We start from the raw sequence: 19,264 nt of genomic DNA, 5'->3' as shown, positions 1-19,264 counted from the left end.
GCTTATGCCTTCCTCTTCTGAGTACCTGGCAATCCTTTAAGTTTTGAAATATAGACATCATCATATCGGAGTTAGTAACGGTGAGGGCAGTGTAGGGATAACATTGCCTGAAATTTGGCTGGATGTACACGCTTGGAAGGCCTTTTCTGCTTGTACTAGGAGCATTTTTGATATCTCTACTACTGATGTTGTTGAATGTCTGGACGATAGTAAGTGCTCATCTAGCTCGCACCTTCACAAGTCAGTAGTGGTCTGTCTATTTTTTCCAAACCAAATGTTCTTAGCGTGTCAGCCTTTGCTTTTAATTGTATGCACCTTCTTATATGTGTCGAAACCAAAGGAAAGATCAGCTACATCCACAGAGACACTAAAGACCCGAGAGGAAGCTATCTTCTCACTGAGTCCTCGTGACCCTGTATTGAAAATAGGTAGGTTTGACCACTGATTTTGTGTTCACCACTGTGCACATTAGTTGTTCAGTGTTCACCAGTTGCAGATTACATTTTGTATTCAGTTTAGCTGGCTATTGGCTTTATCGAGGCATTGCAGTTGAGACATTGCAGTTGAGCTGTGTTTTCCCACATGGTAACTAAGCTTGTGTTTTTCGTATTTTCTCTTACCGAACACGATAGCATGATAAGAAAGCACATATTTTGTGTTTTTCTCCAGTGAAAGGAACAGGTTGGCCTTGGAAGCCGAGCCTTAAAAGGTTGGCCAATTTTCAACGTTTTCCTCCCAACTCTGACCTACAGTAGCCAGCATGTTTGAATATTTCCATCTGCGAGGGGAGGGCCTTTCAGAAGGCTCTGTCCATGATTGTTGAAGCTATAAAAAAGGTGGCCCTGCTCAGTAGCGTGGGAATTTCCGAGACCTCGGCCAGGATTGGACGTCAAATGGCTGACATTTTCCCATGAGGATCTCTTTCTCACAGTTGAACAGGGGTCCTCTTCTTGCTGGCAGTGATTAATTTTTACTTTATCCTTTGCTTTGCAATTATGCTATAATATAATCACATATACTTGCTGTGTACATTGCAGTTGAGAATCACTTTGATATACTTTCCTTTCAGTGCTGTGACTATTTTTAAATTGTGCCTTCGACCTACTAATATCCTTCATTTTTTTAGGAACCTTGTGGTGAAGTAATAGTAAATCTCTTCTTTAAACTAAGTGCATTCCAGAGATTTTTGTCAGCTCGGTCATTAGTGAAAGCAAACCAGACCCCTTCCAGAAATTGCAAGTCTGCCTTCTGCTGGACGACAGACAGCCAATTCATTCAAGATATTCCACAATGAAAGGTCCTCTCGGTCAATCAGACCAGATGCACTTCCAGGTTTTACTACTGTAGGTGAGATATCATAGATTTTATTCCTCGTCACTGCCATTAATCAGCTTTGTCTAGGGGTTCTAGGGACAAAGACATGTTTGGAAACCTTTTCTTGACAGCTGCTACAAATCAATGAATCTGGAGCTGGATCGGATTTTAGAAATCAGTGATCTTACTCTGAGGCTATAAACCTCTAGAGTCTTTGGGTTACTCCTATAGAGGTGAAAGCATTTTGAAACACCTAATCTTTTACCAGATGCATAAAGCCTCAGATAAGAGGCAAAGGCATTAGGAAAGCTCTCTATTGCATAGTCTTCAAAATATCTTGCATGCTCAGATCCAGCTCGAGTCCAAGGATGGAATAGTGTCTACCCTAGTTGTGTGTCTGAGCAGAAGAGGTGCCTCTAAGGCATGGGCAAAAAACAACAGACACTAGATGGTGAACTTAAATTCTAACGGTGACTTTGAACAACCAGTTTTGAATGGGAACATGATTGAAGCAGCAGTGTTCTAAGCATTACTGTCAGCTGGCCCGACATCACAGATTTAAACAGCAAAACCACTGCCTCAATGTCAACCCTTAAGAGTTCAAATTATTTGAAGCTTTATTCATTAATGGAGAAGCTTAGTATGACGGAATTCTCTGCCAAGTCGAAGATCTACCTTTCGTTGGCAAATGTACTGATGATGTTAGGGACAGCAACACAAGACCGGTTCCATCCACGGCATATGTAAACGCCACTTATTACCTTTTTCCCCCCTACTCTTTTTGCTTGAAGGGTCCGCTGGCACCCAGGAGAGCACGGTGGTACAAAAAGAAGCTCTAAGCTGTTTCCTACAGAAGGTTAACAAAGCTATGGGGCTGAAGGAGGCACAATGCTGTTTCACACTCTGGGTTAGCATGGAAAGCATGTATCCTACCCTATTGAGATATAAGCTTTCACTTCTCCTCAGTTTTAAACACAAAAACAGGTTGATTGCCCAAAATATGGCAAAACTTTAAATTAATATTTACTGATATTATTCATTATTTGTTTAAATTAAAGAACATGTCTTTGAGATAGGGTGTCATTGAAATTTAGTTTTAAAATAGCTTTTCCACAGCAGGGAATTCCCTTGTAAAACATGATTCAGAACTTTTGAGGAAGTTAAGTGAATGTTCTTGAATATTCATAAACATCCAATCACAAAGACCCGAATATAGTCAGTCTCATAGTTTAACAGTATATCCAGTGGATATAGTCTTGGTTGCTTCTGGATTGAATCCCACATGGTACATACACAGACTGCTCAACAGTGTTGTATAGGAGAACCTCCCTCGCTCCTCTGTAGACTTCACAAAGCATACACCATGGTGGATGTAGGGGGCTAGGTTCTGGTTGCAGTACCCCCCCCCCCCCCCCCCCCACTTGTCTGGATTTTAGATGCAACATCGACTGAAGTGCACTGGGTTAATGCGGACCAGGTCCCCAGTGCCAGTGTTCCTTCCCTAAAACAAGACACCTGGTCACTTGATCCCCCAAGTGACCGGACCCTTCAGCCCCACTATAAATCCCAAGTAAATAGTACCTAACACATGAGTACTGAAGGGGACCCCTAAGTGCTGCAGTCCCACTTGTGGCACTCTGAGGGACCCAGCACCAACGTTATGCAGACTTCCATTGCAGGCTGCATGACAAGGTGCTTTCAAAATTGAAAACACAACATGGTACATAGCCTGTGTGCCATGACCCTAAACACAGCAACCAATATATATAGCAGGCCTTAAAGCCCTAAGGCAGGGTGCAACATATTACATGAGGGGATAGCTGCATGAGCAGATATGCCCCTGCTATGTTATTGTCGATTCTCAGACATTGTAAGTGTACAGGGAAGCAATTTTAAATGCATGTGATGGACACTAGTCGCTACAAGTTTCCCAGCTACACGATGGCTTCTCTGAATTCTTTGATGTTTGGTATCAAACATTTCAGAATAATAAACCCACACTGATTCCGGCGATGGATTTATTACTAAATGCACACACAGGGCACCTTAGAGGTGACACCTCAAAACCTACCAGCTACTAGTGTGTTAACTGACCAGTTTAGACACCACAGATGAATTTCTGGACCCCCCATGGTGAGAGCCAGTGCTCTCGAGGCCCAGAGACAAAAGTGTTACCTCCTCTCTTAGACAGGATGGACATTACAGGGCAGGAAGCTTCAAAGGCCTTACCGCCTTTGTAATGCAACCCAGGTCTCCCCAGATGGTGTTGACCACCCCACTGTCCTGAATCCACTTTTGGCGGCAGCACAGGTGGGAAAATTCAGCATATTAGGAGGAGTGCCCACCTGAGGTGGACGAGCTGAAGTGGACACGACTTTCTAAATTCCTCCATCTTGTTTGGAAGGAATCAGGCCACTTGAGTTAGGGCTATGTCCACTTCCCAGCAGAAGTAGTCATAAGAAGTGTGTAGTCACCCTGAAGGTGGTAGCCCATTGGCTACCGCCTGGAACTCCCTGTAACGCCCCTCAATTAACTATTTAGCTGGCACCCCGAACCCTGGAACTCCGATTCATGATGACCTAAGATGAGCCGGACACAACAGTGTCGCACCAGCAGAGAAGACTGCAGACATCAACTGACTTGGCCCCAGACCTACTGGCCGGTCTGCAGCCCTCAACGATTCTGCATCAAAAGATGACCCGTCCTGCAGACCAGCGACCTCCAAAGCCATAGGGGGACTGCCTGCCTTCAACAAAGACCAAGCTCTCCCATGGACAGCTGACCTGTCCAGAAGAAACCAACTTTAAAGAAAAAGAACTCTGCCGCTAGGAACCACAAAACGGCACCTGGACCTACCTCTGCAGCCGACGCCCACGGCCTGAGTGGCTCACTGGTTTTGTGAAGGTTCCCCAGAGATTCAGAGCCAGAGTCCACCGTAGGATGACCCCTACCAGACTCTGCCTCGAAGCCTCAATCCAAAAACTCCCCCTGATTGTGACTGCCCAGTAAGCTGTTTTCAAATGTCAAAAAACACCTCTGCATTCAGAGCCCCTGGACCTTGGGGAGTTGTACCGATGATGTTCCTGTATCCTTCAACATCCGAACTTACCTAGGCAGCTGTGGGTTTTCTTCATTCAGCCTCCTAGCCAGAGCTTGCAGCCTTTTTCCAATACGACCTCCTCCTTAGTTGCACTGGGTGCCCGAAGCTTTGTTGGTACTCTACCCAGTTGGCCCCTGTGCCGTTGAGGGTGTAAATTTGGTGCTGCCTTGTGGCCCCCCCCCCACCCCCTGGGTGCTTCCCTCAACCCCAGGAGATCAACCGCTGACACCGCTTTACTCACCTGTGATCAGCGCATCTTTAGTCACCTCCAGTCTCCATTGGTTAACATTGGACAACAGACGCTGTGTTGGCACTCTGCACCTAGCCGCCTGTGCCTCTGAAGGTGTAAGTTTGGTGCTACTTTGGGCCCTACCCCCTTGTACTTACCTCAACCCCAGGAGATCGACCCCTGACACCACTTTACTCACCTGTGAGCAGAACATCTTCGTTCAGCCCCATTCTCAATTGGTTAAAATTGGGCACCCGATCCTGAATCTGACCTCTGCACCCGGCCGCCCTGTGCCGCTGCAGGTACGGACTCATGGTGCTGATTTGAACTTTGCTTGCTGATGACCTAAAACCCCAAAGAATAGATTTGTACATCGAGTACTTACCGGCAAAATTGCATTCTTGTTTTCCTCTCATAGGTTAACATTGAAGACTCTGAAAATTGCACTAAGTGTTAATTTTTTTAACTGAAAAGTATTTTTAATTTAAAAACTGCTTACCTTATAACGAAGTTCTTTGGTTCAAAGCATATATAAAAGCAGATCTTTTTTTTATTTGGTCTCGGATTTATTCTTCGAGTGTGTGTCTCATTTATTGCCTCTGTGAGTAGGACAAATGCTTAACACATCTCATTAATAAGCCTAACTGCTCGCCCACACTACCACAAATAGTGCATTAGACTTATCTATTTCTGCCTCTGCAACCCTTTGGCAATCCACTGGACTCTCCGCACAGTATACTTCTTTTTAGTGCACCATATAGAGAGACAGATTCTGACAGCGGACTACCCAGATCAACATTCTAAGCACTTTATAGCAGCCATGGATATAGGATTATGGCCTCCCTCAAAATGCTATCTTCCTGCCATTATATCTATTCTCACATCCTTCGCAACTTCTCGTGCTTATGAATAGTGACATTCACTGCACCATGAACGTTTCTGAACCTCAAGCATGTCACCAAACACCCTATAAACCATGCACACCCAAAAAAAGCCCAAGAACCAGATCAAAATCAGAGCATTTTGCAGCCTTGTCAGGAGTATAAAGTGCTACATAAATTCTACAACACAATATATTAAGGGTGCAACCAAATACAATGCAGTGTCTGGCTACATACACCACTTATATGTTTTCTGTCCAAGAGTAATTCTGTGCTTGGCTAGTACTAGGATACTCCAAGTGCAATTCTTTGCTGCCACCTACTGGCAGAAAACCACAAGATTCCTACTTGGCAAAAGCAGTCTATTTTTGGAACAGAAAAAAAAAATGAAGTTGAGTGTCAGACCCAGTTTTGTAACATAAACGTAGTCCTCTGATTTGTATGCGCAATGGTGCCTGGCTCACACTCGATGCCAGCAAGTGGAGCAGCATCTCTGGTACAGCCCCAGTGAGATCCAGAGTGAGCCTCAGTAGGTATCAAAGCACCAAGTACTGCCTCCACTGGTTCCATGAGTCAACTCCTGCGGGCCGGGTGAAGGGGGAGGGTCCGGGGTGTTTCTGCATCTACCCAACATCAATCATTATGAACGGAGACATGTTCTCTATCCAGAACACACAAACTAAATGCTCAACCAATAACACTGACACACACCCCTCTGTAATGCTGATAAACAGTCTTTTAAAAGAATATAACACCTATCAGGCCTAAATCCCACCTACCAAACTCTGAAAAGGTGGACTGCATTAATCCACAGGAACACCAAAAAGCCTTGACCCCAAAGCCTCTGAAACACACAGAACAGTAAACAAACCCCATGAGCAGTGATACTCGGAATACCCACACAAACATCACAGGGAGAAAAACGCTGACTTACAACCCAGTTCCTCAGACTCTTGAACAAACAAACACCTTAAGAGGTAGGCAAAGAATGACTATTTCTTGAAAGTTCTATACAGTACAATACTGGACCTAGATTGTCTTGTTTGCATTTTATGCCAAAACGAAAGGGTACAAGCAAAAGATGTTCCAACACATTACTGCTTGAGTGAAAGCTGCTTCCTCACCAGTTACCTGCTCGCTTGATGTAGCCCAGAGGTTCAAAATCTAACTAGAGAGGCATTTAGAGACCACAGGACATGAGGAGAATTCAGGCTCTCCTCTAGGTACCTAGTTTTAGTCTAGCAAAAGGTAATGATTTGAGGGATCTGGCAAATAAAAATATAAAAAGCAGTGTGAGGTTCATGCGCTGCTAGGTGTTATACTCACGTAGATAGATACGAAAAGGTACATTTAATGCCCACTCACTAATCAGCCACACTGCAGAGATCACCACAGAAAGGGAGAGGTATCATGGAGCATTACCATAGATAAGAACAGAAAGGTATGTGCACATATATGAGAAGATATCAAGCGACTGGGGGGAGAGAAACGTGTTGCCGCTAGCAGCAAAGGGATGGCACCGCCATGGATGGTAAGGAACGGCAAATCTTTTGTCAGGGTCGAGCGCATAAGTGCTCCCGTCCCTGTTGTAACCTCTCTTTGGGCTTTTAACCATGCCCAGGTCACATCTGTTACTTTTATTGGTGTGTGAGATTGCCTTTTTAAATTCTGCTTGATTTCATTAGTGAAAGGCATGCATACGTCATGCTTTTTCCAGTGTTTAGCCCGCCTCGAGCGCACCAACCAACTACTGAAAATACATGAGGCTCCATGTTTTCAGCCTGGTTTCTGTACTACTTTATCTCTTTATTTTCCACGCAGCGCGATCGCACAGGGTTTTTTGTTTTTCAATTTCAGCATGATAGCGCTAGGTTTTACATAGCGCGATCACGCTCGATTTTCTTCTTTCCTCTTCAAAAGTCTGGTTAGGAATTTACAACACTATTTTATCTAACTCGAGCAAATGCGAGACCTGTTGCATTGCAAATGCTTGTTCAATGACTGCTGGGGGCAAGGCTCATCGGCTGTACAAATGCAGAAAATGCGGGCGTTTGTGCCACATTTCAAAACCAACCGGAATACTGCTGCGGGGATTTTGATGGCTGGCTCTGACTACGAGTGAGGAATTCAAAAACATTTGGGAAAGGGAAAAGAAAACAAAGGAGTTTGCCATCAAAAAAACCTAAAGCCTGTCTGGGAGAGGAAGCGGGGGGGGCGGGGGGGGGGGGGGGAAGTATCATGACAGGTCGCAGGTGACAAATGGGGTGGGCACAGCCGCAGTGCTCACTGTAATCCTTCTTGCACCCCATCTAGCCATTTCCTTCTTAAAATTCTAAACCACTTGCCAAAAAAGCGTGCCACAGGAGCAACCTTATTCTATGCTTACGGTTAGCCATGGAGTAGTCTCTGTGAAAGTAACCAGCTAAACAGACTATGATCATAAGAAATACCATAAAGGGATTGCAGAGCCACTCAAAGCAGCCAGGTGACCAAAAATCATAAACTACATATCTCGCTTTCATTCCTCTTCATCCAGCACACTGCCAAGCGCCACGTCCCTCAAACTATTTCTACTTCTGCAGTCATCATGGATGACATGGAAACACTTCCCACGCAGAATCAAAAGCAAATAAAAACACCGTTAGAACCACACACCCTACACTGTCTAACTTGTTGCCCATGTAGGCAAGCAATTCAGTGCCTCACATAGGAGTAACAAGGGCTTTACAAATGGTGCACTATAAGACAATGGCCACGCATCCCCTGCTTTGCTTGGAAAGCAGGAAGCACTTTGAAGAGCCTTATGGAGCAATAGCAAGCAGCACTATTCCTTATGAGAAGCAGCATAGGTAGCAACTCTTTGGGAGAGTATGGAAGGAAGCACAGCAAATTTGCATGTCCCACTCAAAGCCTGCGAACCAGATTGGCACCCAGGCAGGACAGCCTAAAGGTTTCTATAATACAAGAGCCACACCACAACTCGCCATTACTTCTACTTTGTCTCAAGGGTGCCTTTTTATTTCAGAACCTCCCAGTATAACATCACTTTCAAAGCCTTTATCAGAACCCTGTGCTGAGGGCCACCGGGCAAGAAAGGGCTAATGGGCCCAATAGGGGTGCTGCACTCCTGATGTCCCTGGGCACGACCTACTATAGTATATGATTACCTGGACCAAGTACTATCCTTCCACACTTGACCCTTAATTGCAGAGTGAGTGGAGCAATACAAGGCTCTTTAGGGGGGAGAATGGTGCAAGGTATGTGAGGGATCACAATTCAAAATACCCACAGTATCCCCAGTAATGTGATTGTCCAGTTCAAAACTGAAGTTAGTATAAACCCAGTATTTATTAAGTACGCAAGACAACACAATAAAAAAAAAGAATGCATATTTATTTAAGGCTAGTGCCATATCGCTGATCTGGGCCATGGGCCCCTCCCTCCGGGTCCCTTCTCCCCTCCCCTTCAAATTAACTCTGCATCCCTAGGTGGAACTAGAGAAGTGTCCCCAGGTTCAGCCCACACTACCCTGTGCATCAGAGTCTACCTTTGGCTTTAAAAGTCAGTTCTCAGGCGGTGTACCGCCGAGTTAGAACAGGTCTTTAAGGTGGGCATGCAACCCTGCTTCAGCCTTACTCAATCGCCATCTTTGAAGTGTCCGCGAGCTGGAGTTCTCCTCCACCCACCCGACGGCGCTCCCACAGAGAGCAGGGTGCACCACGTTCTTCTGTGTTCCACAGGAGCGGAGCTAATCAGGCAATGGCAGCCAGCAGCTGCCTTTGGGCACAGCCGTTCCTTCTTTGCATTCCTCGCAGGTAATCAGACAAAGCAAAGGCCTTTGGCTGGGCTGCTTCCGGCCATGTTTCCGAGTTGCTCCGCAGACTGCAGGGACTCCTCTGGCATGGCTGCGAGATTTGGGAGGACTGCGTGACCAAAGTGAGGTGACTGGCTGTGGTATTGGCAGAGATCCTGAGTGTTACCCATGTGACAGCCTTGTAAAGTACTCCGATGCGCACATTCCTTTGGGAGGCACAAGACTAGAATAGGGAAGGAGTGCTGTGTAAGGAAAGAGGTGGAGTTTAAGCACACATTAAGTGCCAGGAAGGGCACACTGGTAGTAGTACTGCTGCCTGCTTCCTCACTGCCTTCTCCTTTAGGCTCCACCACCAATCAACTTCCTAAACAGCCCCAAGAGCTTAAAAGTAGGCTCTATTTCTTGTATGTTAAGTTCCGAGATAGAGTGGAAACTAATGGCTGCTGTTCCAAGATGGCATCCGGTTCCACGCTGGTAAAGAAATGATTTGCATCGATTAAGTCAGAGCTTTCTCTTTATAAACGATGGAGGCTTTATTGTGCAGGAACAGCATTGTAGAAATCCTTTGGCAAAACAAGCCTATCTGATGCAATCATGGCCTTTAGTCAATTTCGTAGGAACAGCCCTACAAATCAGGGCTAAGTACCAAAACAGAGTACGTTTATGGACCTGTGGGAGATTTTCCAGATTTCACAAACTAGAAGAAAGGCGGAATTAAAGGGAGAGTTAGAGTAGAGAGAACAGTGAGACATGGCACAGGCAAGACAGACAAGCCCTATACCCTCACTCATTTACATCTGACTTTAATGGCACAATTAAGAATTGTATCACATCTTTTAAAAGGATTAATCGCAAAAAGGAGGGGACAAAAAGTGTAATAACAGCATTTCAAGAAGTATCATTAAAGCATTTCATGAGGAAATGAATACGGCCTAGTATTTTAATACAAAAGATTAAAGATCCAGAACAAGAGGAGTAGGTGACTTCAAGTATTGAAGCAGGGGGCAGTGAGAGCTTAAGTGAAGTGTGGAGGAGGTGAAAGACCCCGTACAACAGCAGAAATTAAGTAAGAGAACACTGTTACAGGTGGTAAACCCATTACTACTTACTCAAGGATATTGAGTTTGATACCCTGTCACCACCTTGTTTGCTGTGGCCTGGTCTATGTGGCATTAAAACTCCAAGCCACTTCAAGGTCCTTATGATGATTTAGTTACATCTTCAGCATAGTGGTGGAGTGTCAATACACCTACCTAAAGTATCCCTCCATGCACAGAGGAGAAATACTACCTGTACCCCTGTGGGAAAGTCTACTGCCATCTAGGTAAATCTGTGCAGCCTCAACTGGGACCCCACTCTCCATAACTGTCACAGTGGGTTTTGACATTTGTGGTGTACATGGAGAAAGCATTGCACATAGCATCTCATAAATGAACGCATCGCCTGCAGCACCAAATAGTGTGGTTCCTTCACCAGACTCAGGGAATGTGGCTCTGTCCGTGGAGCAGCAAGTGGCCCTGAACCTCATACTTGATTGCAATTCAAACCCAGTCTGATTTCTGGATGCCACCTACACCAAGACCCTACAAGAAATATACACATAGAAAACAACTTCAAATGGTCAAAATACCTGGGCAATTAGCTTCCAGATCTGTCCGTAAATAGTTTACCCATGCTAAAAATGTCTCGCTTGGTGCCCACTCAAAAATGTTTGTCCATTTGCGTTCTCCGTCTTTGTGCAGAGCTTGAACAGACTAGAAAATGGAGAAAGATCTCTTGTGGGGAATCCAGTTTGTCTAACTTACAATATTACACCCCTTTGGCCATGTGGTATGCCTCTTCTTATCCTCTGTACAAGTATGTGGGAAGAACACCCGGCACAGGAATGGTGAAAAGTTAAATTTTTGAAGATGGTTCCCTGCTAGTTATTCTCCTCTTCAAAAGACTGGAAAGAACTGGCTTCTTAATGTGCACTTTCCTTATGTTCCTATAGAAGTCCAGTTCAGAAAACACCTCTGCCCAGGATACCCCAGTTGCTCCGTTTCCTTAAGACACAAAAGGCCAAAACACTGGAGCTCCTGCTTTGCTCTTTCTTGCCTTGGACGAAGAACTGCTGGACTACACAGCGAGGAGAGGAGCAACCCTGACTTGTAGTACAAAGTGCAAAACCCAGCTGACTGACAACTTGTTCGGAGGATGCCTCATGAAGTAAAATTAGGTACCATGAAAACCTTGAGGCCCAGTTGGTTCTAACCAAACAGAAGGCACAAAAGAACTTCCAGACAGATGAGGATGTGCTGGAGACATTCAAGGGCAGCAAATGTTGCCAAGTATGAATTACTCATTGAGGCCCCATCCCTCAACTGTGTGGGAGACCATGTCGTCCTATTTTCAGCTAATGAGATCTACAAAGGTTTTTCTCTTTTATCCTAGACTGTGGAGGTTGGGTGTTTCTGGCTGGGGCCATCTGACATTGCTTGCAGGACCTTTGAATAATTTCTATAATATTTATGGCTCCAGAGATATAGCATTTTAAGAGTGCTGTTCGACCCAAACGTTAATCTGAATTCCTGAGCTAGAAGTGGGGACCAAAGATACCAGTGGGTGGTGCTTCCACTGGAACCAGATTTCTATGAAGTATGAGCTGCTACTGTTTAACACCGTTCCTCGACCTACTGTGGGTGGTAGTTCACTTCCAGAACCAATAATCCTTTTATTTAAGCTGTGATGTTAAGCACCACCTGGAGCACTAACAAACTGCATCCAGTATCCCCTTTGTCACATACCGACAAGCCCATGTTGGTTTGATAAATGGACAATGAATTAAGAATTTGGACCAGTTCTTTGCCAAAAATGTCAGAAAGCAAAACATGTATTAATTTTCCAAAATTGTGGTTTTATAGTGGCAGACTCTCGCTTGCCTCGGCTCACACATGTCAAATTACCCCACCGCCACACGACTTACGAAGCTAGGCAGATGTACCATCCCCCAGGTGGTACATTTGTGGCACCTTTGGTCCATGGAATGGATTGTAAACAAAGCCTCAGTAATACAAATTGGCAGCTGTGAACTGTCCACTGTTTAAACAGCGGGAAAACTCAAAACGCCCTAAGCCAATATGGTCACCCACACTACCTGCTATTTTAAACTACAGAGTGAAGCAATCAATTTAAGTGCAACACCACTGTTTGGGGTTGTATCCAGTCCAATGAGGAACTAAACTTAGGGAGTTTATGAGTCCATCTTTACTGTCATCTTTCTACATTTTGCTGCTGTGCCTGTCAGGGTTAACACTTTCAGTTATGTTCAGGAACACTGTCACACAGACAAAGCTCAGAAGAGTGATAAGCGTGATTTAAAAAATAAATACATTTAAAAAAAAATCACATAAGGTGAACACATGCTTTTTCATTTTTTTTTCCTGTGGAGAGTCCTGCTGCATCAAGGTTACTGGTACATACGTTTGGTGCATTTAGGATTTAAAGTTTAGTTTTTTGTTTTTGATGATCCGTGTAGTAGGCTTTTGAACACCCTTTCTTCAGGACAGCAGAAGTTGAAATGTTTGCTTTGTCCTTAAGAGGCAGAGGAGTTATTAGTCCTTTAGAGCAAGAGGAGCTATTAAGAGATAACTGACCATACATTCGTAGAATTAGTCTAAGTAACATTATACTGAATTCACAACATGAACGCAAATGCTACTTATTGGAGGACTACAATCCTGTAAACACATTATGGATCCGCCCTGCGCCTGATGTGCCATGCTGCTGCACATGCTGTATATAGAAAATGGTAAAAAGTGCAAAGTGCAATCCACGGTGTAACCTATCTACAAGACCGAGTTTTCATCCAATAACCAGCAACTTCAGTCATGTTATATACAATATGACATCACTGACTAATTACACACAAACACAATGCAATTATTCCTTAATGATATATATGGAAAATGTTACTTGCTGGTCAATTATCTTGTAGTGCTATTTATCACATGATTTGCATACTACTGCCATCTAGTGTTGTGTGCCAATATTGCAAATTGTTTTTCTTCGAAGCAAAGTTTTCAGTTTCAAGGTGACTCGTGATCCCTTCCTGTATCCCACAATGCACCGGATCAGACCCTTAATACTGTGTTTTCCCATGTGGGTAAGAGAAAGCAGGCATAGTGACACGAAGCTGGATAATCTACGAATACTGGTAGAAATGTATCTGAAATTAAATTAATAATGTTAAAATGTTAACCATGAGCTCCCATCGCACCTGCCAAGTTTTCAGACAGCTTTATGTGTGACATTTTTAAGGTTTCAATGTGTGTATGAGTGACGATCTACTGCCAAACGTGTGAAGACGTGAGTGACACTTTCACACAAGTAAATAAACGGCCAGTATTTGGGTACCTCCAAGTAAGTTTTCTGCTACTGCATCCACGTGTAGCATGTAGCAAAGAACATAAACCGAAAAAGCCAGACCTCCAGGCCTTGCCAACGTTTACCTCTGTAGAAGTGATGGTGCTCTGAAATTGTACAAGTAAACTGATTTATACAACCACCTAACTTTTCACAAACTTAGTTCTCTTACTTTTAGAAATCGCCGTGCCAGGCCCCTGCCTGCTCTGCAGACACACGTCAGTCGTACGGTGGGAGGGTTTGTTGGCACAGTAGCACCTGGGGGCTCAGGCTTAGTGATGGGCAGCCTTCCGACACTCAGCTGGGCTGCCCTTTAGCACTGGGCAGGCTGGCAAGCTCTACGGGGCAGGGGTGAGCTCCATAGATCGCACGAAGCAGGCTTCACAGGTGCGACGTATTAGACGTCCTCTACGTTGTCCAAGGCTCCCTGCGCTGCATCAGCCAGTGACCACGGGCCTGCAGTGCCTGTCAGCAGAAGAACACGTGCACGTTGCCACAATTTCTGGATAGGCGCAGCACAGGAGACAACTTGCTCGTGCAGCCTGCCAGGGCAGGTGGTGATGCAGCGGGCCCGCCAGAAAACATTGACGGCAACTTAAATGCACATTGCTCAGGGACAATTCTGTAGTGCTCTCTATAATAAATTGGAGTACTATGATGCGTTTCGTAAATGGTAACCAATACACGAGTCTTCTTTTTATATCAATGAACAGTGCATTTCAATTAGTAATGGTTCCTTCACCGGTAATCATAGATTATTTTGTAATTCATTATTAACCAAGGACTCCACAAAACACCTACCATTACGGACTTACAAGTATTCAATTGTGTTGATGATTTACCATGATCATTTGTGCCTGCTGGACCTGGCGCTTCAATGTTTGCTCAGACAGCCGCCCGCCTGCCGAATGATCAGCAGCTACACGTGTGAAAGCTCTATTTCTTTTAACAGCTCTACCCAGAAGAAATTGACATTATGTATCCCACTGACTGACTGTCGGGTATCACCAGAGCAACAAACTCTCATACTAGTGGCAGACTGAGCGGCAATGCATACATTAAGCGCTGCACTCGGGTTGCCTTCGGAGTACCCAATGATCATCCGCACAGTGCCAAGGAGCTGTCTATACGTGACTAATGCATTTTAGAGCAGTGACAGACACCAGCACTAAAATCTGTTAGTCTCACCCCTGATGCGTGGTACTTGGCAGAGCTGTGCCATCTGGAGAGGTGTGGGACTCAGGTGTATCCAACGCACTACAAGCTGCAAACCAGGTACTGATTTCAAGGTCAACGCAGCTGCTCAGACTCTGGGTATAGAGGTGGTTTCTCTCGACATCAAGACCATGTTCTGAAAGCTTTCCAGAGCAGGGACTGATTTTTGATGAGGAAGCTGGATCAGTGGTAGGTGAAGACTGTTTTGGCCTTTTCGGTGGTGGTTCAGGGCTTGAGGCATGCCCTATTGAGCCATTCTTTTCTCTGGAGCAGAAACTCCAAACTGGGTCAATCCCAGAAACGAGATACTCATAAAATGGTGGTTGGGAAACTAAAAGCACAGTCTTTGTTCTAGGTGTGGATTTCATTGGGGGCTCTGGGAAGAATTCGCTACAAATTTAGAATCACTGGGGGAAAACCTACTATGGTCTTTTTTTTTTTTTTTTTTTTTTTTTTAAATCTGAGCCCCTGAGATACTATAGGTCCCGACCTTTCCCGATCCAAGTATGTACCCTTAACAGCTTTGGCCCCAGCCATGGTAAATGGTTTCAAATAATCTTTATGCTACATTTTGTAATGCACCCGCCACCATTCTCTAATACTTGCTTCTGAAGACCTAGCTGGGGGAAGAAGTTGTTTTCTCATGGTTCTTTACCTTTTGACTCCGGTAAACACCCAATTAAGCATTACCGGAACCAGGGGACCCCCAATGAATCACTATTGGAACCCCTCACTGAGTCATTACTTGAAGCAGGAGACCTCGGCCTATGCATTTTCCATAATTTGAACCACAAAACAATAAATGAAAATTACAGAAACGAGCATTTATCAAACAAATAGACAAAATATGTAATCATTTATTTAATTCACAAGCAAATATAAAAACAAAAAAAAAAAAACAGTTTTAATGGGAAGGTTGGAACTTTTCAAAATTCAATTGAGACCACTTGTCATCCATACTACATTTGGTTTGACACACTTGCACTGCTTCCACGAATCAAAATGGAGTACACCAACCTAATTTTTAGCCTCCAATTTTAAATTGTCACATTTATATAAAACATTATTAAATGTACAGATTTACATTTTGCTATTTCAAAACTGTATATATCCTTTATTAATCTGTTAATACTATTTAATTTTCTAAGCAGCAGCGGACCCCCTGAGATGTTTTGCGGACCCCTCGGGAGTACCTGGCCCACAGGTTCAGAACCCCTGCCTTAGAGGATAGTTCATCCACCTATGATGATCTAATAATGGGAACTTGCTGCTACACTTCGGGCAGAATTGGAAAGGTGTATTCTCCATAACCACTCCACCCTCAAGTGATTCCCCTATCACCTAGCCTTGAAATCCTTGTTCCTATAATACTTCCAAAGTGACTGCTGGTGATATAACTTTTTTTGTTTGTTAGTGTTGCAGATAAGAATTCCGGCGACACAATGTTGACATTTTTGCTTCTGTAATGAAAGGGTCCCAGAGCTTGAAAGTTGGGTCTGAACCATATGTACGTAAAATAATCCAACTAAGATGGAGTCCTTATCTCTGTGTAATGTCGGTTTCGGCGGGGGATCACAAATCACCTTAAAATTGAAACCTCTGTTTAGAAGTAAAACTACTTACAAAGTCTGTGCCCAACATTGGATGTCAGGCTGACATGACAATGACTCATTTTCATTGAGTGTTACTAGGTATTATTCCCTTGCGTCATGTTTCATTGGCCTTCTAAACTCTCCCTAACTTTTCGAGTATGTTTTGACTCTTGGACCACCTTACGTTCTGAAGACATACAGTAATACTCGGCCCTAGGACACGAGTGAAAACAACAGCTATTATACTGGAGAAGAAGCTAAACATAGGCAATTGACATGGTAATGAAAATTCTGAGGAGACCGAGTCTATACAGTTGCAAGAGGGAGGATGGGGTAGCCCAAATACTGCAGCAGTAGTGTTGCGACAGACCCAGTACTGTGATAAGACAATGTAGTGGTGCAGCAGTGGGTAGGGCATAAGCGGAGCAGATTTTTTTCTAAAGCATTTTGAGCAGTGGTTGGGAGAGGGAATGGGGTTGGGAAAAACAGTACCTTCATCTCCTCCGGTGTGTAGATCTTCTTTGCCTTCTTGATCATTGGCTGGGGCTTCAGCTCCTCCTCTGCAAACTTGTGCTTCCGGGGGTCAAAGAGCTCCCCACCAGGCACGCTGGACAGCATCAGGTCTGTGGGGTCAGGGTTAAAGTTCACATTGACCTCAATGCTGTCTGGATCAATGGGGCTCGGGGCGCCACATTTGTCCCCTTCTTCTTCCTCCTCCAACTGCTCCTCTATAGGCAGAGAAGTGTCTGAAACACAATAAAGATAATTGAACCATAAGGCCAGAGAAGGCAGCAGGACATAGGGGCCGCAACGTAGTGGTAAAGGGAGAAACAAACACCCAGAGATAGTGACTGAACTGTTTAACATGGCCGTGAAAGTGGAAGAGAGGCGAAATGTGGAAGACAGGCGAAGCAAGTGCACAGAGATGGTGGCTCATCATAGGCTGCAGTGTTTCATATGACGGGGATGGTGATAGACAGGTGAAGGCTAAGGTGGAATAAAGGTGAAGCAAGTTCCCACAGATGGTAGCAGTGTTGGCTTTAGAGGTGAAGGTAGAAAACAAGATTAAGCAAGTAGTAAGAGATGCAGCAGGTCATGAGCTGCAGCCTTACCATGTAGGCAAAAGTAGAAGAAAGGTAAGTAAAGACCAAGAGAGGAAGGCGATTTACGGGTGGCTAGATTTAGCATGAAGTTGAAGGAAACCTGCTGTTGCAACTACAAACAAAACACTCAAACCATTTACAATCTAGTGTAAATCAGATGGGCAAGAAATTCGTTGTGACGCATGATCACCTAGAATGAGTTACAATTACTAGCTTAAAAGAACAACTTAGACAAGAATAGTAAGACCATCACAGTACACCACTCTAAGAAGGTGTTGGCAAGATAACCATACAGACACTACACTGACAAGAACCAGGCTCCACCATTTAATAGTACAAGGCCTGTATGGTTTTATTATCGGTGCATTGCTCACGACACCCCCTTTCAGTGAACCATGCTTTCGTTACCTGGATGGTGAAAGAAGGGAAGCAAAACAATATTGTGATGTTCTACTGTGGTAAGTCTGATGAAGGGGCAGAATCAGAACCGCTCTCTCTCTCTCCCTTTTCTTCCCCCTCTCTTCCCCTCCTCTCCCCTCTCCACCCCGAGGATTCTATGACATACAGATGTTTTTTTACTGAGATCATGGAGCAGGGCTGGAGGTGCCAATCCTTCAGGATGACATAGGTTGTATTAGAAGCACTCTATGATTAAGGAAAGAAACTGCCACCCACAAATATCCCTAGGATTCAAGGCAGAGCACAAGGAGAAGGAAGTTTGGTGCTGGGTCACTGTGCATGAGCTGAGGGCAGTCAAGGTTGCCCTCAAACTCTCCACTGCCACAGTGCCCGAAGGAGTGCTTAAAGCCACTATAATTGTAAACTCTTAAGCCACACATTTAGGAGATTTTGTGAGTGGGCAGTATGACGGTGGGCTATATTTGAAGGTCTCAAAATAATAAAGCTTACCTCCATCCTTGGAACACTGGAAGATGCTAGATGGCGAAAGGGGCGAGGCAGCGGCTGAAGTGCTGGCTGCCTCCTCGGCTGCTTCCAGTTTGGCGACGGGCAGCAGCTGACTTTGGGGGCTGATGTCCAGATTGCCTGGGCCCGTAGCGATGCCGTTTTCCAGCAGGAACTCATCTAGGTCCATGTACTCGAGATGAAAAGACTGTCCATCGTACGGGATGGTCTTGTCCCAAATGGGTGGCATGAGCGCAGCTGAGGCCAGAAGAGCGTTGCCCAGGGCCTCACCATCTTCTGATTTTACCTTGTCGTCTTTATCTGCAAGAGATGGCAAGTAAAGGGTAAAAAAAGACCCATCAAGATCCTCAGGGAAGCCCTCACAGAGTAACAGAGGGCCAGAGGTCCACTTTCTGCTGCACAGACACCAACTTAATTTTACTTTTGCACCCCCAAAAAGATATCCGAGTGAGCCTTACAAGCTCACACCATTAGAAATGCCTCCCACATATTTGAGGAGTTTCTACTTGTCCCCCAGTAGATCGTCACACCCTGGCACTCTTACAGGCTTCAACAGACTATCGTGTTATTCACTTTTCACCCACTAGCAGACAGCTACTCACTTAAAGGAACATCAAATGCCACATATTGGTATATGACGCATCTTGGGACCCAAACAAAGAATATATCCATTTCACTTAAGTATAGA

The 19,264-nt window shown here is 44.7% G+C and overlaps 1 protein-coding gene across 2 annotated transcripts in view; it reads right to left on the bottom strand.

The window, feature by feature from the left end:
- TEF (TEF transcription factor, PAR bZIP family member) overlaps nt 1-19,264 on the bottom strand; it is a 134,398-nt gene that overhangs the window by 37,845 nt on the left and 77,289 nt on the right. For both annotated transcript variants that reach the window (XM_069231249.1, XM_069231248.1), the window contains exons 2-3: nt 18,562-18,876; nt 17,042-17,295 (exon numbers count right to left, since the gene is read on the bottom strand). In XM_069231249.1, coding sequence (XP_069087350.1) covers nt 17,042-17,295; nt 18,562-18,876 — 569 coding nt within the window. The remainder of the gene's footprint in view (nt 1-17,041; nt 17,296-18,561; nt 18,877-19,264) is intronic.

This window comes from Pleurodeles waltl, chromosome 4_2 (assembly GCF_031143425.1).
Source record: "Pleurodeles waltl isolate 20211129_DDA chromosome 4_2, aPleWal1.hap1.20221129, whole genome shotgun sequence".
Classification (NCBI taxonomy): Eukaryota; Metazoa; Chordata; class Amphibia; order Caudata; family Salamandridae; genus Pleurodeles; species Pleurodeles waltl.
This window is presented reverse-complemented; position numbering and strand designations above follow the sequence as displayed.